General features: G+C 46.1%; 1 protein-coding gene across 1 annotated transcript in view; it reads right to left on the reverse strand.

Annotated features, from left to right (window-relative positions):
* LOC144771975 (suppressor of tumorigenicity 14 protein homolog) overlaps positions 1-25,221 on the reverse strand; it is a 385,346-nt gene that overhangs the window by 288,275 nt on the left and 71,850 nt on the right. The window contains 1 exon segment of the mRNA XM_078656195.1: positions 7,165-7,232. Within this exon segment, the coding sequence (XP_078512321.1) occupies positions 7,165-7,232 (68 nt within the window).

Here is a 25,221-nt window from a genome sequence, read left to right on the forward strand (position 1 = left end):
GGATATTTTCTCTGTAACTGAAGCTTCTTCTTGTTAAATAAGCAGTCACAGATACACTAATATTAGATATGCAGGCAGCATTCAAGAATTCCTAGAGCGAGTTGCCGACAACAGAAGACCTGCATATAGTGTCTGCTGATCAAAATAGGGCAACATGCTAACTGTTTTGGTTGGACACGGAAGAGGATCGAGTCCACAGTGAATTCCAAAAGGATTGAGCCCATAGAGAATTCCAAAAGGTTTGAGCCCATAGAGAATTCCAAAAGGATTGAGCCCATAGAGAATTCCAAAACGATTGAGCCCATAGAGAATTCCAAAACGATTGAATCCATAGAGAATTCCAAAAGGATTGAGCCCATAGAGAATTCCAAAAGGATTGAGCCCGTAGAGAATTTCAAATAAAGCAGCCTTTTAGTGCTGCTTCGAAGCATCAATACGTTTGTGTCTGTGGTGTGTCAGTGTTTGCTAAATATTGCCTAAGCTAGCCTTTAGACCCATGTAAATATGACTGCCATGATTGAATGACAGCATTTTCATTTAAGCCAACAAGATTAGAGCCAATGCTATAATAAAAGTAGAGCATGCCTCTCCACCTCCAGGTGTACATGAGATGAGACAGTGCGGCCTTCACCTGCCCAGGGTGTTTGCACTGTCAGTTCACCACGTCTGGGGAGCTGTAAGAAGCCTGCAAGTCCATGAATGCACTGCACCCCAAATTCTTATGACAGGCTTGTGCCACCTGTAGGCTTCAGGCCCGCACCTCACGCAAGAACTTTTATCCATGTGAAGCAGCCTTTTAGGAATACTTGCAGGGTACTGCGGTTAACCACTGGAATTCCACGTATTTAACTATGTTTCTGCCCCTGTTGAATAACATAAACTTAATTTTTTAGAGGTTCTTGCTACAGACAGCGTTAGCTGTATGTTACGGATAGCAATGTATCCCATACTATAACAGGAGCATTGAGTGGGCTTTGGTTCAGCCCCTTGTTCATGACAAGAAAGCTTTCATGTCTACCTCAGTCCTCTGCTCCTTAGTCAACTACTTTCCACCCCATTCTTGTGCTTGGAGTACTTCTTATTTACCTTGGTTTCTGATTGAATGAGTTGCATTAAAGTGTAACAAAAAAAACCTGAGTGGCCACCAGCGCATCAGCAAACAGGCATGGTTGGCCATCATGGAATGCTTATTCTATATTCCGAAAGTAATCCCAAGAAATCTGCCCATGCTTGCACATGCGTACTAATGCACTGGCGGTAATATTTGAATGGTTTTTGTGATTACATAAAAGAAAATACATTCCATGTTGGCCACCGATATGTATACGTGAATGCTGATGCACCACTGGCCATTTTGTATTTGCCCAAGTGCAAAGTGTAAGAAATTGGTTGATGGGTTGAGTGTGGTGGTATCCCTATCCAGGCAACAACCACAATCCATCCTTGTCAGGGTGAACCACAAAAGTCACTCAATTAACCTGTGCTGAACCCTCTGGAAGATTGGAACAAAAGAAGTCAGGCTTAATTTAGAGGCAATGTATACAGTACACGTAGCACGTAAACAGTAAGAAAGTGAAAAATCACACAAGAAAAACCCAAATTAATTTTCAAAAATAGAGTAACTTTAATGAATAAATGATACCTGAATGACAACAATCCAATCATTAAAACTGGACGTATGCAATTGTTGGGTGAAAAATAGCATCTAATCTCAAAAAAGCACCACTCACACTCATCTGGTTTTACTAGACCAGAGGAAAGTGACTAGTTGAGGCCACCCATGATGGAGAATGAGCATGGGCTGGATATAGGGACCAGGTTAGGTGAACTGAAAAAATTGCCTTCTCCAAGTCCAGAATGAAGAGTTCTGTTTGTGGTGAAGGGGGCCTCAAGGAGCCAGGACAGCATCGAAGATGGTTATTGCGATAGGGCTAAGAGCAGGCTAGGCAAAATGCATGGTTTGTGGCTGGAGCTTTGAGTTGGCAGTCATTGTGGTCAGTCATTGCTGTAGTGTGAAGTGCAGCTCTCCCATTGCCGGTCATTGCTGGCAGTTGCTGTAGTGAGTCAGGTTCATCGGAGCTTCACGTTGGTGGTTGTCGTGGACGGCATAGTCTTGGTGCGAACGGGCCCGTTTGGCGTCATGAAGAACCACAACTTCAGGATTTCGCCTTTCTTCTTATGAGGAGCTCAACTGAACCAGCCAAGGATCCAGGACCTGGAGAGTCACCTCTTGGTGATCAGTAACTCACTCCAGCACAGGCCAGCAGGGCTTAGGCAGACCCAAATGCAGGTCTGGGAAGGTCCAGTGCAGCAGATCAGCTGGGCATTTGCCGGGAGGCCTTTGGAGTTTGTTGTGTCCATGTAGCTCAGACGGGAGGTCAGCCAACTGACCCTCGGAGTTACTCAGGTTAGCCTTGAATGAAGGGAGCCGGTCCAGTCTTCCTTCCCAGAGAGCAAGACAGTCCCCAAGCAGCAGGATAGTTCTCCGATAGCAGCAGGGCAGTCCACTGAGGCCAGGGTAGTCTTTCTTTTGCAATGTCGATGGGTTCAGGAGTGTTCTGAAGAGTTGCGCTGAGGGTTCAACATTAATACTTGGGGCCAGCCTGTGTGTGTGGGGGGGCAGTACCCTGTCCTACCCCACATCTGTTTCTGGAAAGTTTCTTCCCTTCCCATGAGATGGCTCCATGAAGTTTGGGGTCACAAAAGATTTACAAAAGGCTGGTGGCAGGTTCCTTTGTTTGCACTGGAGGCAAGCCCTTTGAAGTGTAAGTGGGGCAGGGAACAGCTCTGCCCCCAGCCATCCTGGCAGGATGACCCATTCTGTCTATATCTAGTCCCCTATGTGTCACTGTCTGGGAGTAATAAATCACAAACCCCAACAGCAGAGCCATTCACAGTCATGTGACTAAGTACACTGACAGAAGGACAAATGGTTGGGACAAGAAAATGGCATCTTTCTAAAAGTGGCATTTTCAGAATTGTGAGTTAAAATCTGACTTTTCCTTTGAAGAGAAAGTTAAATTACTGATCATTTGAGTGCAAACACCATATCTCTATCTGCTCCCATTCTAAAATGATCACTTATTAAATGTAATAAGGTAACACTGTGTTAGTCAATGTGAAAGATAGGCCTTACAAAAGTGAAAAATTACTTTAGAGGCATTTTCACTACTAGGGCATGTAAAACTTAAGCACCCATGTCCTACTTTTAGACCAAATGCACCTTCCATAATGAGTCTTTGGGGAGTACCTTAGGAGTGGCTTATAAGTATTAAAGTATTACAAAGGAAGACAGGCCTGGCTAAGGGATTATTTTGCCAGGTTGAAATTCAGTTAACCTTGCTAAACAAGCTGCAGTGAGAGGTCTGAGACATGCTTTTAAAGTACTACTTGAGTGTATAGCACAGTGGGTGCTGCAGTCCCACTAGTAATTTAATATACAGGACCTGGGTACATGTAGTAACATGTGCTAGGGACTTACAAGCTAACTAAATGTGTCAGTTAGGTGTAGCCAAATTGACCATGTTTGAAGTAGAGAGGAGCACACACACTTTAGCACATGTTGGCACTGGTAAAGTGCACAGAATACTAATGCTAAAGAAACAAATTCAAAAAACAGGAGGGGTGAAGGCAAAAAGTTTAGGGGTGGCCCTGAAGAGAAGGCCAGGTTAAACAAAAAGGCAGTAAGCATTGGCAAGGCCAATACATCTGCAGCTGCTTATGACAGACTCAACCAATTACCTTTGCTAATACTTATTACTCCTGCCATCTCAATAGTGGTCATGGCGAGCTGTCAGTTTTTGATTCAGGCAGTGAAACTGAGTTTGAAACTTAGAAATAATGTAATACAGTGATCATGCTGAAAAAAAGCCATGCCTGGTCTGTGCTGGTACTAATAGGTGTTTTTCTACCTACTGCCAAAACATCATGGTCCACTTTCCTGATTTAGAGGTGGGGAGACCAACAATATGTCGGTGACAGCTCCATCGCTGACATATTCCTCCGACAGCCCAACAGAGTACGAGCTATTGGAGGTTAGCCATCTGACCTTCACCCAATTCAGATTTGGTGTACTGGTGTTTTTTGGGCTATCCCTTGCCACGAGGTAAAATCTGGTGGTGAGGGACAATAAAAATATATTAAATGACCTCCACACCATGGGATGAAACCCTCATGATAGGGTGGGAGTCATTAGTTTTACTATTCCCAAAAACAAACTCGCACTTTGGGAGTTGTTTTTTGAAAAAAGTAAAACAATGTGACAGTTTGATGCACAGCCATCGGTTTGTCCATCAGTTTGATGAAACCATTGATCACACCTTTACAACATTGGCAGGAATCGCCTTGATGGCGATCCCTGCAATGTTAAGAGATGCCCATGTCTCTAGATTTGGGCAAGGTGATGTCCATCAGAGTGTTGGATTAATTTACTTTGTCGCTCTGATGAATATTACTCTGTTCTCCAAACTCTAAATTAAATCAGGCCCAACAATTTAGGCTAAACGATCTGATACAAAGCCATTAGCTGGGACATAAACAATGATAAAACATGTAGTAATGAAAATGCCTTATGAATTGCCTCTTCCATGGATCAAAATGGCCAATACGGGCTGCTCAAGCAGGAAAGGCATACCTATACCCAAATGACTGACTTGACGATACACCTACTGCAGACAAAGTTCATTTTATGGTTTTAGAGGACCACCTGTCCTGATGAGTGCTCCAGACCTTTTAAGGCCATTGAGATTGGGCAAATACATCTTTACTCAAAATTGGGGTTCTGCAGAATACATATTTATTCATGTGATGAAGGGGATTAATAAAGTATTTTCAAGTTACCTCCCCTATACATTTTTACAGCATAACTTCTGGTCCCCCAGGGATTTGAGTGTTGAAGTCACCACAGTGAGGAGCTTTATGTCACCGCAGAAGGAGGGCCCTGATGATGAATCATGTCACCTAGGTGAGTGAGGCCTTCATCCTATTAAAGAAAGAAACCACATATTGGGGCATATTTACAATTAAGTGGCAGAGTGCGGGTTAGCTCCAAAATAGCTAAAGTCACACTCTGTCACTTTAGAAATGTAGGGATGCACTGTATTTACAAATATACAGTGCATCCCTGCATTTCTCCCTGCGCTGGCGCCAAATACAGCTGCCTAGCGCCATTGCAGGCACCCTTGCACCGTGGTGCAAGGGTGCCTGCGTTGAGGGAATGATTGTTTATGTGCAGGAAGGAACACCTTCCTGCACATAAACAACCATTCATGGCGTTTTGCTGTTTCTATGTGTGTTGCATAATGCAGCACACATAGAAACAGCAAAAAGTAGGCGAAATAACGCATTTCTCCTCATTTTGCCATGTTCAGACCAGGTTTTCCCGTTTACTTCTTTCCTGTTTTGTGCCAGATGCTGTGGTGTGACATAGTACTAAGAGGGTGTATTCTGACACATAAAAGTCAGATGTTTCGTTTTCCCTCGTTCTAGGTTATAGCTGAAATGCACACATTTGAGGTATTCCATTTCTGTGTTTCTCCTATGTACAAAAGTATCCATATATTACCTCATCCATTTGTGATCTGAAATGCTTTCATGAACCTGACCCCAACATTTCCAGGTTTCAAGAATATAGTGATTTTTAATTCATCATTTAAATGTTTTCAATAAACATGGTTTTGAGCCACACCGATGGCAGACCAAGTGACATTTAAACAGACAAACTTAACAAATTAATTTTAACAAATCTGCAGGGAATTTGCTAAATAAGCTAAATTGTTGGGAAAGTAAGAAATGTGTAATTCCATCAGGAAAATAGGGATCACAGACCTCGTCTGTTCATGTGCATAAGTGGGCAGATTTACAAATTTTTCATGCAACTCAGCACAGTAACAAAATTTCCTGTGCTGCATTATGAAAGGGTGAAAACACAGTACGAAGCCCTATCTGATTCTAAATAGGCTTCATTGTGTGATGCGCAGTCCTGCACCATGGTGCAAAGGTGTTTGCACTGTCTAGCATAGAAGGTGAACTAGAAGCACATGCTTACAGTACAAATTGCTATGCCTTAGACATTTCAGAAAGATACCACACATTAGATGTGTGTTGTGCCTTTCAGCACACATGCAGTACGTGGATTATTTTTATAAATAAATAACATTTGCCCTTGTTAACGCCTGCTTCAAGGAGGTGTTAGTTTTTGATACCTGGCCCTCTTTGGGTAAATTAGAAGATCAGATTTTGCATCAAAATCTATGCACATTTTGTGCTGATCCACCCATATAATCAGTAGCGGCTGCTACCGACCAGGGGGCGGTTTGGTAGGGATGGAGGGAAGGGAGGGAAATCATTTCTTTTTAATGCACTTACCTTTTCTCCACTGATCGCCGCTTCTTCATTCTCTGTCCTCCTCTCCACTCGGCAGGAAGCACCCAGCCTGCCAGAATCCCCTAACTAATCACAACGCTGCCTTTGCAGTGTTGTGATTGGTCTGAGCACCGTGGTTCGGTGCTCAGACAGGGACTAGCAGTCCCTGCATTTCTCCACCCAGGCTGTAATGTAGCCTGGGTGGAGAACATGCAAAGTGCGCCTGCCGCTTTGGCCGGCCTTTGTGGGCCGGTCAAAGAGTCATGCACACTTTAGGTGCAGCCACCACTCCTTCCCCTGTGATGTGCGGGGAGCCCAGACCTGCCCCCCACCCGGCTTCAGCTGAATGCAAAAAACAAAATGATATTTGCGAACGTTATCATCATTTTATTTCTTGCATTCAGCTTGCAGCTGAAGCAGTGGGGTGATGCTCCTCCGCCTTAGCAGAGGAGCCGCCACTGCATATAATGCCCCAGTAATGCCCCTTAATGCAAAGCGATGCAAAACAACACAAAGTTCTTTTTGTGCTGAAAAAAAGGTACGTTTTCCAGCACAAAATGAAGCAAACACCAATGTGTCCCTTTGAATCACTTTGTGTCTATTTATGATTAGTAAATCTGGGCAGAGAGGCCTGATTTTTGGGATTCATAAGAACCACTGCATGACATTTGCCATATCTCCAATGTGTTTTACTCTTGACATAAGGCAGACAAAATTGAGGCACGTCACTATAATAAAGCCCAAAAGGCTGCACTGAGTACATTTAGAATATGCAGTAAAAGTACAACATCAAAGACTTACCTGAAAGCGGAAACAACAGTTTTCAAGTAGTATTTCCCTAAGATTGAAGATTCATATATGTCTGCAAGCTGAGCAGTTAGAAAAGGAAACAGAAGATTTAAAGATTAAAGTTTTTGTGAAACTTTGAAATCAACTAGAACATAACTCGATTTTATATACAAAAAAATAGAGTAACAATTAATGAACACAGAATATGAAAGTCATACAGGTTTAGTGTACAAGCATACCTGATTACCCATGTGTGTATATATATACATTCTTTCACTAAGGTTGGCCCAAACTCCCACTGCAATCACTAAATCACTCGATAACAATCTTTAACTAAGGATTCATAACCTGACATTAACAGCTCCTTGTCACCATTATGCTCATTTAAATCATTCTCTAACGGGGACAAGCCATGACTCACCTCTTTTCACTGCCGCCATTAACACGAGGTCTGATTTATGTTGTTGCTAGAAAATTACCGAATAGACGTATGCTGACAGGCTTTAACCCCTTCCACGCTCATGACGAGCTGGGCTCGTCATGAGGTAGCCTCCTCGCACGCTCATGACGAGCCCAGCTCGTCATGTAACATGCGTTTTAAAAAATCTCAGCGTGCGAGCGGAATTCCGCCCGCACGCATGCGGTTAAGGAAAGCGAAAACCTTTTTTCCATGTATATAGCAATGCACGCAGGAGTGAGGAAGTTTAGACACATTGTAAATTCCCAATTTAGGCTTTCTTACTGTGGTCGAAATTATAAAACGCAAAGAAACCATGAGGGTAATCGATTTCAATGTGTAAAGAATTATTTACGAACTTTGATTTACAATGTAAATACAAAAGTTATCAAATGTATGCAGAATTTTTTTTACTTTTTACCCTTTATGTCTATTACTATGTCACATGCCAGTTTTGCTGTTTTTCCTTCAGCCAATGGGTTACATTGTATCACTATATAAATGTCATTTGCACTCGGTGAAATCAGATGTAGTGAGCAAGGCGGACCTGTCCGCCGAAACGCGTCTGATCGTCTTTCCTGTAAATAAAGACCCTTGATAACGAATCCCACGGAGTCGGTGCCTGCTTTTTGGAAGAATTGAACACAGGATGGGGTTCATATATATATATATATATATATATATATATATATATATATATATATATATATATATATATATATATATATATATATATATATATATATATATTTATATACATACACAAACATATATATATCTCGAAGCTCTAAGGTTGCCCTTGTGTTGTGGGAAGCACTCTGATGCTGTTCATGGGAAACACCTTTTATTGGTACAAGAGGTGCTGATGAAACATCAATCGGGCAGGCAGTTCAGCAACTCACATGCACATGTGTGTACATGCACACAGGCTTGCGCCACTGCATTACACGCGCACATTATGCTTCTAGCATGCGCTCTGTTCGTTTGTATGTGAACGTTGGCATAACTTATTATTTAACCTTGTGTATTCACGTGCATTCCAACTCCTCTTTGAACCACGATTACCACTAACAGTTGGTAGATCGTACTTCAAGAAGGAAGGATGCACCCAACTGGTGTTCTCTATTAAGCTTGAAATAAATCTTCATTTACCTCAAGACGTTTCCAGCATTATATTATTTCTCCCTTTTCAGACACTGAATTGGTTCCACCAAAATGGGCGGAGCGGGTGCTCAGTCCGTGATCATGCCCTGGGCATTCTGACGCCTTCCATCGTGGTATCAAGAGACCGTCCCCGACTGGAGACCTGCTGTGCCACCCTAAGAGAGGCACCCTGGAGTCAGAGCTCGCACCGGCATGTCGTTGGACACACCAGTGGTGGCAGGTGAGCAGTGAAGCCTCGGTGCGTGAAGAACCGGGTTTTTAGAACCCAGCGGCGCCAGGGGAAACGCCCGATGTCTTCGAGTTCTCCTGTCTTGGCATACAGAGACACGGGATACTTCTTGGTGACGTCAAAGATCAAAATTTATTGGTTGCAACCAGGAACAGAGGTCTACGAAGCACGACACGGGTCACTGTTCGGTTCTGTTCAACTTCGTATTGCAAGACATGGTCTTTTATGCCAAAAATCATGCTTCAGGCAAACATTCCTTATTCACAGTTGACCAATCCAATTCCTGGCTAGCATCAATTATTTACAAACTATCCAATCACAGATGACATTGCAAAAGGTATCACATAACGACAAGCCCACTTTTCAGTTGCCCAGCCCACCATCAATTACACGGGAAAGCCCAACATTCTTGCTCGAACAGGCCGGACGGACCCATAATAAAAGACCTCAACCCAAACCATAAATAGGCCATAAAAGAAGGAACAGAAACAGATGAGAAGCAAGATAGAAGGGTGTGTGCATGTACCATAAACTCAGCAAAGTCCTGCTCTTTGATCTCTATCTTGACCAGCTGCCGAACAAGGAACTGGCCTAACAAGTTTAGCTTCGGGCAATGGAGTCAGCTTGCTCAGGTCACACAGAAGTCAGCTAAAGGTGTACGTGTCCCAAGGACTTGTTCGGTCGCAGTCATCAGCCTATGTGAGGCCAACCACAAAATGGCTGCCGTACACAAAATGGAACCCGAGGGTTCAGAACAAAATCCCTTATTTCATAGTGAATCCATCACTCGAACATGACGAAAACACTTGTGCATACCACACTCGTCATTTGCGGTCCGCTGTTACCAAAATCGTCACAATACGACGACTTATATGAAACGGGTTCAGAATCACGGAACCTCATGCGCAGGAGCTGCAATTGAGCACAGTGCGGGGGAAGGGGCTGGGGTGCAGCTACCTGGGTGCACATGTGCAGGCAAGCGATGTTGCTGTAGATAATAATGTAATCTCTGGCCTCATTCATATCTATCTTTCATTTTAGAGTCAATAATTTTTATTATGCGGGAACGCGTCTTGGTACATACATCAACTTGCCGGCAGGGCGTACTCTCATAGCAATGACACAGCGTCTGGGCCTACATCCCAGAGGACGACCCCGCGTATATGAAGGAGCTCTAGATGCAGCCCTGTCTGAGCTATAACTACCGCTTTTATAAGGGAACAAACAGGAAAAAAAAACTCCCCCCAAACAAACCCCCTCCCATTCCCACCCCGCTCACATCAGCTTCTATCTACACTCTCAACCTCCCGGATCCGCCAGTTCCACCAAGCAGCACTCAGACAGCAGGTTTAACCCCCTCAGGCTCTAAAGGAATGAGTTGCAAAATGTATAGATACTTCGGGCACGTCACTTCTCGAAGATCTTCAGAAAGGAGTTGTAGGAACGGGCCCCAGTGCTTAGCATATTCAGAGCCCTTCCCATCTATGCCCAATGAGAGCCGTTCCATGGCTAGAATATGCCAGAGTCTTTGAATCCAGGCCCGGGTGTCAGGTACAGCCGGGGAACCCCATTGCGCCAGGAGAACCTGCCTTGCAGCCAACAAAGCCAAAGCAATCTGCCTACCTTTCAGCGAGCGCAAGAGAAAGAACTTAGGGTGAGGATGCCCCAACAGCACATGCTAAGGCATCCGGGGGAATGTAATCTGAAATGCAGCATCCAACTCATCTAATACCATGGCCCAATACCGCCCCAGCTTCGGGCAATGCCACAGCAGGTGCACCAGTGTCCCCGATAGGCCACACCCCCGCCAGCAGAGGCCTGACTTCGTAGCATCCCACTCCTTGACGCACGCTGCAGTATAGTACCAATAGGCCGCTACTTTGTAGGCCGACTCGGTACCTGCAGTGTTAGAGGCCGTGTGCTGTGAGCGATAGAAAACATGCTCCCACTCTTTTCTCGTCAACGGGGGCCCCCACTCCGTTTCCCAACGGTCCTGTGCAGGTGTACGCTGCTTCTGAGGATGGCGCAAAATCATTGCATATAGCTCTGAGATGAGCCCTCGGTTGTCCTTCTTGCAGACCAACCATTTTTCAAACGCAGTCAAGGGCCGTGACATAGAGGCAACATTGGCTGGTTGGGTCACCCAATGCGCCACCTGCGCATAGTGGGGAGCATCAGCCCTCGGCAGCTGAAAGTATTCCGTACATAACCGGGTAAACGGAATCAGGCCAGCTAGGTCAAAGAGGGAACCCACCCTCTTACAGCCTTTCGTCAGCGATGAAAGACTGAGGACGCGCGTCCCGGCGGAAAGTCCGGGTTATCAACGATAGGGGTCATTGGGGAGGGGAAAGTAGTCCACCCCTTTCGTTGTGCCAGTTGGTCCCATGCCTTTAGGGTCGGGGAAGTCACCGGGGAGGAATAAAGACCCCATGCCCTATGCTTGCGCGGCAACCCCAACTCCCGCCATATTTTACAACCCGCCACCGTTTGGTCCATGAAGTTCCAATGCTTACTAGACAGGGGCCTGTTCCATTCTACGATGTACCTAAGACAGGATGCTTGAAAGTACGCCATCAACAGGGGAAAGCCCAGCCCACCTGCCGCCTTCAGGGTGGTAGCTATGTCGGTTTCATTTTAAGGACTTGCTGGACCGCACTCTTTCTGGCGGATCCTAGCGTCCCAGACACACGGGTGACGGGAGGTGAACAGTGAGGGCTGGGTGCAGTAGGACGAAGCTCTGTCTCCATCTCCCTCTGTTCTTTTGACTCTCCCTCCCCTTCTCCCTTCCACCCACTCGCTCTCTGTCCCAATCTCACTTTCTTCCTTCCATTCTGACCACCTTTCTTTTTCTCTTGTACATGGCACACATACTTAAGTTTCTTTTTTGTCTTGCGTGTTTTGTATGCTGCTTCCGGAGGAGTCCCACCCACTTCTATCATATTATACTGTTGTTTGTTCGAACAAAGTTGCGTTTCCATTTATTTGTGTTGTTTTAATAAAGGTTATTTTTTTTACCAATAAATAAGTGAGTGTATGGTTCTTCTTTTTCTGACAACACTTTGTGATGTTTTGCATACTTCCCAGGTTGCAATTGACATTCTTGGCCCCCTCTCTGGTGTTTCTGATACCCCTTATCTCATCGTTTTGATTGATCTATACTCAAGATGGATTGAAGTTTCTGCTGTCAGGGAAATTACTTCAAATTCTGTCATTAAGTTTATAGAGTCTTTATTTAATAAGGAAAGTTTTCCAAACAGTCTTCTATCTGACAATGGGCCTCAATTTTGTTCCTCTTTGTTCGTTGACTTTCTAAAAAAATGTGGTATAAATCATAAAAGGTGTTCACTTTACCATCCTGAAACAAATGGTGCAGTAGAGAGAGTTAATAGGACTCTGAAAGAATCCATACAACTTGCTCGCTCTTCTGGTTTAGATTGGAAGTCCACTCTGCAGGACAGGATTAACGTTTATCGTTTTGCCCCCCATTCTACCACTGGTAGGTCCCCATTTGAGCTGTTCAAGGGGAGGGTTCCCAACACCTTGATGTGTCCTGGGTGGATGTGCCTAAACAAAGGTTTTGTCAATAATGATGTTGGTGATTGGAGAACTAAGGAGTTACTCAAACAAGATGCTCTTAAGACAAACTTTGATCTTAGAAAACGTGTGTTTTCATGTGAGGTCAAAGTGGGTGACTTTGTTAGGATAAAGACTCCTGTGGGATGCAAACCTTGGTCAAAATACACCGACATTAGGTCTGTTGTCAAGATATTTAAAAATGCTGTCAAGACTGATGATGGAAGAATCTGGAATAAGAGTCGCGTAGTAGTTGTTAATCCTGATTTGTTATCTTCTCATGTTTCTGCTCAGGATGATAATTTATGCAATAGTACTCACTGGGGTACTAACTTTTCCTTTGACAGGTCTTCGTTTCCTTCTAGGAAAAGTCAAAGAACTCGGAAAGCTCCCTCTTATTTGAAGGATTATGTTTGAGCTTGTGTTTCTTTTATTCTTACTCAGTGATGTATTTCCTTTGTTTTATTTGCTTTTCTTTTGTATAAGAGGGAGATGTGTGATGTTTTGCATACTTCCCCTTTAAGTCTCTGTATTCCTTAACCACGTTCTTTGTTCTGAGAATGCTCTCTCTCTGAGATTCTGACTGAGGCAGTTGCTGTTGGCTGTTCTTGGGATGAGGTTTTAATAAACCCACCTCTCTATTCTACTATTTGTTTCCTTGATTTATTCAATACAAAACTAATTTTACACACTTGTCTGTAGTTTATTGTGAAAATCGACGGTTGATAGGAGGTTATAAGGGAAAACTTTTGTTATTTTGCGGTGCACCTACCAAATATAAACCAACAGACTATTACATAAATGAAGCCTGGGTAATTCTACAACTGCAAGGGTTCTATGAGTGTATCACTTTATAACACCATGAGTACTGCCCGTGTGATCACAGAACCAAGAAGGCACTCCCTAGGGCCACCGAGGCTTCAGGGACTGGCGAGGCCCACCCTGCATGTTTAAGTAAAGCCCTGGAGGGTGGCAATCCCCGGACTTGAGTTGGCCTTAAAGCCCCCCGAACAATTTGTAAACAATACCCGGGAAGGTGGCGATCCCCTAGGCTGCGAAACATCTCTGTGCCCTCCCACGCCTAATTTACATGTGAGATTAAGGTCCCCAGTGCTGCAGAGACCCCGCAATATAATAATAGGATTGGCCCCGGAACATAACCCACCAGGGGGCTCATTTAATAGAACGGTTGAGACCCGCTTAATTTTTTTCTCTCCATTTTTACCATCCAGATCTGCTTTATTGAAGCAAGGTTTTCCTCCTCTCGCTTCAACGAGGCAAACAAGGATTTGCTATCACAAGGTGGAAGCCATGCTCCCGCCCTGTAATAGCAAACCTAAATGTTCCGCATATGCAAACGTCAGAACAGTTTATGAGCTGCGCCTGGGAGGTGGCGCTCCATAGGGCCATGATGCATTGGTTACTGCATAACTACAGACTTTGATCCTGAGTCTTCACACCGGTAGGCGTGAGTACTTCGCTTCCCACTTCCAGTATAGTATAAACGCATACTAACACTACTTACACAGGTATGCTACAGTGGCCAGTATCCTACAGCGCCCACGCCACATCACTTTACAGCAATCAGCTCATGGCTTAGGCTCACGGTTTGATCCCCGAGTCTTCAGGCCGGTAGGAGTGAGTAATTTGCTTCCCACTCCTGCCATAGTCTAAACTCATACTAACACCACTTGCACAGCTATGCTACAGCGGCCAGTATGCTACAGTGCCCAGAGCACATCAGTTTACAGCAATGATCTCACGGTTTAAGCACACGGATTTCCCCTTACTCGCTTCAATGAAATCACAAAATGGCTGCCAACACTTCCTAGTTGCAACCGTTTGCAGCTCGTGTTCGTAACGCCTCAGCCAATCAGATGGCAGAATTCCCAAATATCGATATCTGTAAATTTCAATATTTCCCCAAAACTACTGAACGATTTTACACCAAATAAACAAAAGTGTGCTTTCTATACCAAGACCCTTCTTCCTGCCAAATTTGGGGTAATTCCATTCACCCATTCTACCTGTAGCCTTGTCTACACGTTTTGGGACCCCCTTTTTTCTTGGCACCCCCTTGACGAACCACCCCCAAACTTTCAACATAGGAGCTGATATGACCAATAATTAGTTTGGAAAATTTCTTGAAGATTCATCATGCAACACTAAAGTTATAAGCAAAACAAAAAATGCTCTTCCTATGGAAACTTGCTCCTAACTATAACTACCTACTGGCGACCACCAATAGGTAATTTGGTCTCCTTTCTGCATTGCTGATGGATGAAATATATATGATAAAATAAAATGACTTTCAAACTCGATGGTGCCTGGCTGTGCTGCTTTTCCATGTTGCTGGATCGTGGGAGGTCTATATATATATATTTTTTAACCACCCTTTCTTTAACCTCGAGGCAACTGTATTTTGTTAGACAAAATGTATGCAATAACTCATATTCGGGCAACAATAACTAATATTACAAAAGAACAGCAGGTTTCTTCTAACCTTCTGAGGTCGATAACTTGCTAACCATTACATTACATACCCTAGAAAGGCCATAAGCTGTGATGCTATGCTATGTATAAAATAAACCATAGGGGCTGATTTGAATGTATCGATCAATTTTCAACGTCCTTGGCTTATTTGCCCTGTATTGTTTCCAGAAAAAAGTGTTTTCAAATTAAACGTTTTCTCAATATCTATTAAATTTAAATGATGAAAAATGGAAAAAAATATATATCGCTCTAAACATGAAACTCAGCCTGTCGATTAACCCGTCACTCTCTTTATCACCTTGGGAAAGTAGTAGCTGCGCTTTTAACACACAGTATGACAAGGAGAAGCATTTTTTGCAACAACTGCCCCAAAAATGTCACTTGGCTGAAAGAAAGGACCATCATGAAATGGAATCCTGCTCCAAAAGAATTCTCGAGCTAACGCCTTCTTGCACAGTGAGTGACTGTATCAAACAGTGGCAGGATTTCAAGTGAAGAGTGAAAGAAAAGCTCGCAGAGCAAAGGAACCAAACAGCCAACGTGCAGGGAGAGGGGCAATCCATTGTGCCATGTGTGAGGCGCTGGAAGAGCCTGGCATTCCAACGCTTCACCTTGTGCGTGGGCCTGCAGAGACAGGAGAATGTAACCAGACCAGCAATCAGCAGCTGGCAATCACCTGCAAAGAAGGATCATAAAACATTTTCACTGGAGCTGTTTCTTGTCCTTGGTAGCGTTTTTTGTTGCTTTTTAGGAGTCTGTGTTTCTGTGCTGTGCCACTGCAGTGTGATAATGTTGTGTTGTATTGTGGTTGTTTAGGATTCTGCTTTGCCATTTTTTTAGGTCTGGCTTGGCAAAGACCTTTTGATTTTACTAAAATATGTTTAATATACTTCAGCATATGGGTTTCAGCTAGCTCTCTTCATACATTGGTCTATTGTGTAATTCACATTTTGCTTCAGCTCACTACAGCAAATAGCATGGGGCAGTGGGCAAGTCTACTTAAGCCACTGTTTAACTTCACCTTGAGTGACTATATTTTGCTCTCTAAAAAGGAGCACATTCACACACAAGCTAGATCCCATCAGTGCCAGTGGTTTTGCTTGTACTTCATAATTAGATTTGTGTTGCCTTTGGGTAAAGAGCCTGATGTCATAGAAGGACCCTTCCGAAGCACATTCAATCTTTATCAGATTCCATCTCCTGCCAAATCTGTTGTAAATTTCTCTTGCAGTGGTTTGCTTTTCTGATTGCTGCTATTTCACAACATACCAGATTATGTGCATTCGAAACTGTCCTGTATGAAGTTATCCTCTTTTAACTTTCACTCCTTTCTTTCTTTCTGTTCTTCATTCTTTCACTATCACTTTCCTTTTTTCTATTTCCTTTCTTCTTTCTTTCTTTTCTTTTTTCTTTCTTTCCTTCTACTTCCTTCTTTTTTTCCATCTCTCTTTTTTGTTCTGTTTTCTTTCTTTCTTTCCTTCTTTATCTCTTTTCTTTCTTTCTTTCTTTTTCTTTCTTTCTTTCACCAGTGCCAGACTGATTGATTTTTTTTAAGTAGGCCCATTCAGTACCAGTTTTAGATTGAAGAGGACAATGCATATTCACAAACAATAAAGTTTAGCAAAAACCATTGACAAAACAAAACAAGAATTGCCAGAAGGCTTGCAACCAACACCAGACCTGTTGGCCTTGCCAATGCTTGTGTTCCACTATGCTCTGTTTTCTTTTAACCCCTTAACTGCTGGGACTTTTCTCCCTAGTGCTGTGCCCTTTTTTGTCTACTTGGCGCAGTTCGCACTTAGGGTCCCATAACGTTTTTTCCACATAAGGTATCTGTACTCAATGTATTTCCTTTTTTTTCAACATCCTAGGTGTTCCATATGTACCTAGGGTTTTGTGGATTCCCCTAGAGGGGACCGAGGAAATAGGCAAAATATAGCTACATTTGACGTTTTTGGGGGAAAATATAATAAAAGTGTATTTTTTCCCTGCTAATGTCTTCAACAAAGAGGTAGCCCATTTTTCTATTTTTGTACTCTAAACCTACTTCCAGTTTGCGGTGAAAACAGATGTGAAACGCATGGGTGGTCAAGGAAAGCTATTTCTGACAAGTAGACACAATTCTGAATCAAGCAAGTGGTAATATGCGTAAATACCACTAGGTTTTTCCAAATAAGCTAATTGTTGAAATATAGAAATATTGAAAATTAGAAGAAAAATGAATCCATAACATTTTGTCATGATGGTCGATTTACAAATGCAATATACCATAATGTCCACTAGACATGTCTGGTTGTGGGGCTATTGAAGGCTTGTAGGTTCTTCAAGAATCCAAGGTACCCAGAGCTAAACACTGAGCAGCACCAATGTTATTTTGATGTGTACCGAGTAAAGACAAATTCATATGGTGAAATATGTAGAGTGAAAAACAAGTATCAAGTAAACCTAGGTATTTCAGAAATGAGCACAAGATATGGAGTGTAGGAGCAGTGGTTATTTGTACATCTCTGAATTTGTGGATACCCATGCCACAATATGATTTAAAGAGTATTTTTCAAATTGTCTTCTTATTCACTGGCTTACATTTAGAAGGCACAAATGCAATGAAATCCAAATGGTGATAATTTTCTAGAATGTATGACGTTACAACAGATATATTTACAACACAGTTTTTACATCGCAACATCCTTTACAACGCATTCTTTTACATCGCATGCCATTACATCGCATTTTCAGAAACTACCTTTACAACGCACTCCATTACATCACACTAAACCTTTACAACGCATACCATTACAATGCATACCATTACATTGCATTTAAGGTAAGTGTTGGATAGTATAGGGGTAATAATTACAATTCTAACTCCAGTGAGTGCAACAGTAGGGTAATTTGTGGATAGTGTAGTGGTACAATTTACTATTCTAACTCCAGTGAGTGCAACAGTAGGATAAGTGTTGGATAGTGTAGGGGTAAAAATTACTATTCTAACTCCAGTGAGTGCAACAGTAGGGTAAGTGTCGGATAGTGTAAGGGTACTATGCGTTGTAATGGTATGCGCTGTAATGACTTGCAAAGTAATGCCTGCGTTGTAGTGACATGCGTTGTAATGACATGCGTTGTAATGACGTGTCGTAATGACATGCATTGTAGTGACATGCGATGTAATGGCTGTGTTGTAATGACATGCTATGTAAAGGATGTTGCGATGTAATGACTGCTATGTAAAGGTAGTGTGATGCAATGACTGCGTTGTAAAGGTTGTTCCCTCATTTTCTACCATTCTGTGCTCCTGCATGTCTTCCAACAAAAATGGTACCTCATTTGTGTAGGTAGGCCTAGTGCCCACAACAAGAAATGGACCAAGACACAACATGGAAGCATCACATTTTTCCACTGAAAACGGACCCTTTTTCCAATGTGGCCAACTGTGGATTTTGGGCCCTAGCTCAGGCAGCACCTAGGGAAAACTAGCAAACCTGTAAATGTTTAAAACCCAGTTGCCTACAGGAATACATGGTGGGGTGACCTTAATGGCTTTCATCAGCATTTTGTACCAAGAATACCTTACAAATATGAAACCTTTATAAAAGAATTGAATTTTCCTCACATTTCTTTGGTGGAAAGTTCTGGAAATTTATGGGGAGCCAAAAACGTACTTCCAAGTAGCATTACCCAAGTCTACTGATAACATTGGTACCACACTTCTGTGGGTTGGCCTAATGCCTGCGGCAGGAAAGAGCCCACACACAACATAGACACTTTACATTTTTTCACAGAAAATTGCCACTTTTTTCAAAGGCGGGTAGCTGTGGGTTTGTGGCCCTAGCTCAGCTGGCTACTAGAAAAACCTACAAACCTGTACATTTTTGAAAACGAGATACCTGGGGGATTTCAGGGTGAGGGGACTTGTGTGACTATCGCCTGTTTTTTGTACCCATAATCCCTTGGAAACCTCAAACTTTCTCTAAAAAATACTTTCCGAACTATTTCTGTGATGGAAAGTTCTGGAATCTGTAAGGATACACTAACTTCCTTACACCCAGCATTCTTCCATGTCTTCCGATAAAAAAGGTACCTCACTTGTTTGAGTAGGCCTAGTGTCTGCAACAGGAAACAGCTCAAAACACAACATGGTTACATGACCCGACCTGACCTCGTCAGCGCCGGTTCGCTCCACCCGCTGCGTGGCCCACCCTGAGTGTGCGCGGTCTCCCCTGCTGCCGCCACTGCCAGTAATTGTATTTTGCTTCTTTGTTGTGCCAGTATCTCTTTTGCGCGTCCACTGTTGTGCCCCTGATTTGTTTTCATTGCTTCCACTGTTGTGCCCCTGATTTGTTTGTCGTTGCTTCCACTGTTGTGCCCCTGATTTGTTTTCATTGCTTCCACTGTTGTGCCCCTGATTTGTTTGTCGTTGCTTCCACTGTTGTGCCCCTGATTCTATTTCTGTGCTTCTACCGCCATTCTCTCCCGCTGTTCCACCCTGCTCCCCGCCACTGCTCCCCGCGGCCCCACCCCCTTTTCGTTCTGTTCACCGCACCGCTCCCCTCCCCACCCGCCACCCCGCTCCTGCCTCCCAGCTGCTCCTCCCTCCCACTGGATACTTAAGAAGGTGTCCGCGAGGCAGGGAGCTGTGACCCGACCTGACCTCGTCAGCGCCGGTTCGCTCCACCCGCCGCGTGGCCCACCCTAAGTGTTCCCGGTCTCCCATGCCGCCGCCACTGCCAGTAATTGTATTTTGCTTCTTTGTTGTGCCAGTATCTCTTTTGCGCATCCACTGTTGTGCCCCTGATTTGTTTTCATTGCTTCCACTGTTGTGCCCCTGATTTGTTTGTCGTTGCTTCCACTGTTGTGCCCCTGATTTGTTTTCATTGCTTTCACTGTTGTGCCCCTGATTTGTTTGTCGTTGCTTCCACTGTTGTGCCCCTGATTCTATTTCTGTGCTTCTACCGCCGTTCTCTCCTGCTGTTCCACCCCGCTCCCCGCTCCCTGCCGCTGCTCCCCCGCGGCCCCACCCCCGTTTCATTCTGTTCACTGCACCGCTCCCCTCCCCACTCGCCACCCCGCTCCTGCCTCCCAGCTGCTCCTCCCTCGCTCCACCCCCCCCACTCTCCATTTATGGCAGAGTCCGCACGTACGCGCAGCGTGCACGCGCAGCGGGCGCGCCGATTGTGCGCCGAAGGCGCACCAAATGCAAGCCCGCCTATGCCCGTCCGCACCTGGACCCCGCTCCTGCCTCCCAGCTGCTCCTCCCTCCCACTGGATACTTAAGAAGGTGTCCGCGAGGCAGGGAGCTGTGACCCGACCTGACCTCGTCAGCGCCGGTTCGCTCCACCCGCGGCGTGGCTTACCCTAAGTGTTCCCGGTCTCCCATGCCGCCGCCACTGCCAGTAATTGTATTTTGCTTCTTTGTTGTGCCAGTATCTCTTTTGCGCATCCACTGTTGTGCCCCTGATTTGTTTTCATTGCTTCCACTGTTGTGCCCCTGATTTGTTTTCATTGCTTCCACTGTTGTGCCCCTGATTTGTTTGTCGTTGCTTCCACTGTTGTGCCCCTGATTCTATTTCTGTGCTTCTACCACCGTTCTCTCTCACTGTTCCACCCCGCTCCCCGCTCCCTGCTGCTGCTCCCCCGCGGCCCCACCCCGTTTTCGTTCTGTTCACCGCACCGCTCCCCTCCCCACTCGCCACCCCGCTCCCGCCTCCCAGCTGCTCCTCCCTCGCTCCACCCCCCCCACTCTCCATTTATGGCAGAGTCCGCACGTACGCGCAGCGTGCACGCGCAGCGGGCGCGCCGATTGTGCGCCGAAGGCGCACCAAATGCAAGCCCGCCTATGCCCGTCCGCACCTGGACCGCGCCCAGCACCAGACCCCCTGGCCCCCGCAGATGCCAGCCCACCCGGCGGACTTACGACGCCGCCACCCTCAACGCACTCAACATCGGCCGGATCCCCGGCTGCTACCGAGCCACCCCAAGACGCACCCACGGACCCTTCACCTGCCAATCATGCAAGTTCTCCTGCATTCGGACCTGTACCGCACCCGCCAAGCCGCGCACCAGCAGCAACCACCTGAAGTGCATCCTGCTTAACACCCGCTCCGTCCACAGACACGCCATAGAACTCTGGAACCTGCTCGACACCACATCTCCAGACGTCGCCTTCCTCACGGAAACATGGATGAACACCTCCTCAGCGCCTGACATCGCCATCGCCATCCCGGACGGATACAAGATCACCCGGAGGGACCGCGTCAACCAGACAGGAGGAGGCATCGCCATCGTACACAAGAACACCATCCACATCACGACCAACTCCGACGACACCCTCACAGCCGCCGAACATCTTCACTTCCAGATACACACCAACCCCAAGACCACTCTCAGAGGCACCCTCATCTACATACCCTCAGGACCCCGCACACAATTCAGCGAAGACATCGCAGACTTCATCAGCCTGCACCCCCTCCCCTCCGCCGACTACATCCTCCTAGGGGACCTCAACTTCCACCTGGAGAACAACAACGACAACAACACCACCACCCTGTGGACAACCTCGCCAACCTCGGACTCAAGCAACTGGTGAACACCCCCACCCACTACGCCGGACACACGCTTGACCCAGTCTTCTCCTCCAGCAAGTACATCTCCTTCAGCCACTCCACCGGACTCCACTGGACAGACCACAGCTGTGTACACTTCAGCTTCAGAAAGACCACGACTCACCACCACCCGCAACAGGTTCCCCGCAGGAGCTGGAACAAGATCACCACCGACCAGCTCACCACATCACTGAGCCAGAACCCCCTCGCCAGCTCAACGGACCCCAACCAAGCAGCCAACAACCTCACACAGTGGATCACCAACTGCGCTGACATCCCCGCACCTATGAAAAACCATCCCAGCAGGCCCGGCAGCAAGAAAGCCTCCTGGTTCAACGACAGCCTCAAGAACTCCAAGAAGAACTGCCGCACCCTCGAGAAAGCTTGGCGAAAAAACCCGACTACAGACAACATGCCCGCCCTCAAGCACGCCACCCGCAAACACCACCAGCTAATCCACACCACCAAGAAGACAGCATTCAAGGAACGACTCGACAACAACGCACACAACAGCGAGGAACTCTTCACCATCGTCAAAGAGCTCTCCAACCCCAGCGCCGGAAACAATGACATCACTCCCTCACAAGACATCTGCGACTCACTCGCCTCGTTCTTCCACAGCAAGATCGCCGACATACACAACAGCTTCGGCACACAGACCACGCACCCAACCACCGAACCAACGCCCTCCACCACCACCCTCCGTGCCTGGACCCCGGTCAGTACTGACGACACCATCCACACGATGAACACCATCCACTCTGGACCACCAACCGACCCATGCCCCCACCACATCTTCAACAAGGCCGACTCCGTCATCGCACCCCAACTCCGGGACATCATCAACTGCTCCTTCAGCACCGCCACCTTCTCGGAGAGCTGGAAGCATGCCGAACTCAGCGCCCTCCTGAAGAAACCATCAGCAGACCCCACCGATCTCAAGAACTACCGCCCCATCTCGCTCCTCCCTTTTCCTGCCGAAGTCATCGAGAAGACCGTCAACAGACAGCTCGCCGCCTTCCTCGAGACGAACGGATCCCTCGAATACTCGCAGTCCGGCTTCCGAGCCAACCACAGCACCGAGACCGCCCTCATCGCAGCCACTGACGACATCCGAGCCCTGCTCGACAATGGGGAAACAGCGGCCCTCATCCTCCTGGACCTCTCCGCAGCATTCGATACTGTCTGTCACCGCACCCTAGTACAGCGCCTTAGCAACATCGGAATCCAAGAGAAGGCACTAGAGTGGATCATCTCGTTCCTCACCGGAAGAACCCAGAGAGTCCGCCTCCCCCCGTTCAGATCCAAGGCCACCGAAGTCATCTGCGGCGTACCACAAGGATCTTCACTCAGCCCCACCCTCTTCAACGTCTACATGAGCTCCCTCGCAGCCATCGCACGCCAACACAACCTCAACATCATCTCCTACGCCGACGACACCCCGCTCATCCTCTCCTTCACCAACGACCCAGCCACCGCCAGAACCAACCCAACACAAAGGGATGAAAGATGTAGCCGAGTGGATGATGAACAGCCGCCTGAAACTGAACTCAGACAAGACGGAAGTCCTCATTCTAGGATCATCACCCTCGGTCTGGGACGACTCCTGGTGGCCCCCTGCCCTGGGCAGTGCACCCAAACCAACGGACCACGCACGCAACCTGGGCTTCATCCTGGACTCCTCCCTCTCGATGACCAGACAAGTCAACGCCGTCTCATCATCATGTTTCAACATCCTAAGCATTCTCCGAAAGATCTTCCGATGGATCCCCACCGAAACCAGAAAGACGGTCACACAGGCACTCATCACCAGCCGACAGGACTACGGAAACACCCTCTACACCGGAACCACAGCCAAACTTCAGAAAAGACTCCAACGCATCCGGAACACCTCCGCACGACTCATCCTAGACATCCCCCAACACAGCCAAATCTCCGGACACCTGAGAGACCTGCACTGGCTCCCCATCAACAAGAGAATCATGTTCCGACTCCTCACCCACGCACACAAGGCCCTCCACAACCTGGGCCCCAGGTACCTCAACAACCGCCTGACCTTCTACACTCCCACCCGACAGCTGCGATTGACCAGCCACGCCCTCGTCGCCGTTCCACGCATTCGAAGAGCCACAATGGGAGGAAGATCTTTCTCCTACCTGGCAGCCAAGACTTGGAACTCCCTCCCCATCCACCTCCGTCTGACCCAAGACCACCTCTCCTTCAGGAAGCAACTCAAGACCTGGCTGTTTGAGCAGTAGCGGAACTCCCTCCCCCTAGCGCCTTGGGACCCTCCGGGTGAGTAGCGCGCTATACAAATTTCTTGATTGATTGATTGATTGATTGGTTACATCACATTTTTCCACTTAAATCTGACCCTTTATTTGTGAAGTGTGTAACTGTAGATTTAGGGCCGTAGCTCTACCGGCTACTAGAAAAACCTAGTAAACTTGCAAATTTTTTAAAACTAGACACTAAGGGAAATCCAGGGTGAGGTGACTTTTTTTGGCTCTCTCAAACCAAGGTCAATGGGAGACCATGCGGGTTGACTCTCATTTACCTTGGTTTGTTATGCTCCTGTCGCGGGCACTAGTCCCAGTCACACATGTTATGCAGTGTTTTTATTGGTACAAGTGGGATATTGCTAGGTATTGGGACTTTTGTGGATTGCTGCAGATTCCAGAAGTTTTTATCAAAGGCATGTATGGAAATGTGTAATTTCAGACATACTTTGAGGTTTGCAGGGCATTGTGGGTAAGGAGACCTCTGGGATCCACGCAAGGTGCACCACCCTGTTGTCTAGTTTTCAAACATGTCTGTGATTGGTAGGTTTCCATGGGTAGCTGCCATGCAAGGCCCCAAACTTTCAACTACCCCATTGATGATATCACAACTCAGTGCTTTAGGAACTTTTGTGTCGTGGTCTCTTGACCCACCCACACAAGTGGGGTACCATTGTTATCTGGAGACTTGGTGAAATGCAGGGTAGTAGGAAATCTGTGGCTCCGGAAGATTCCAGAAGTTTTACTCAAAAACATGTGAGGAGAGTGTGTATTTCTAGTTAAAGTTTGCAGTTTGTAGGGCACTGTTGGTTAAAATTGTTGTAGGATCCATACTCCAGGTGTCTAGTTTTCAGAACTGTCTGAGTCTGGTAGGTTTTCCCAAGTGGCAGCCTACCTAAGCCCAGCAATTACAGCCATTTACTATTGCAAGTTGGACAATATTGGGAGTTAGCCAGACTCTTCAGGCCGTGTTGTCAGGACATACTAGCAAGAACCCAGCGTTCCATGAGCAACAACCTACTATAGGTTTTTAAACTTTGTCGGAGACACGACTGCATTCCACTAAGGATTTAAATTTGCACTACAAAGACCAGAATGCAGCCTCGGGCACGCCCACTGGGCGGGACTATGTCATCGCTTAAAACAATGTCGTGAAACAATATGCAGCCGTGCCTCCTTTGACTCCAGTGACCAAGGGCTGCACAGCCCGAGACATGTTTGGAGATGTTACCTTGCTGTTTAGAGAGATGCCGGTTTCTTTGCAACCTGACAATA

Source organism: Lissotriton helveticus, chromosome 8 (genome assembly GCF_964261635.1).
Source record: "Lissotriton helveticus chromosome 8, aLisHel1.1, whole genome shotgun sequence".
NCBI classification, from domain to species: Eukaryota; Metazoa; Chordata; class Amphibia; order Caudata; family Salamandridae; genus Lissotriton; species Lissotriton helveticus.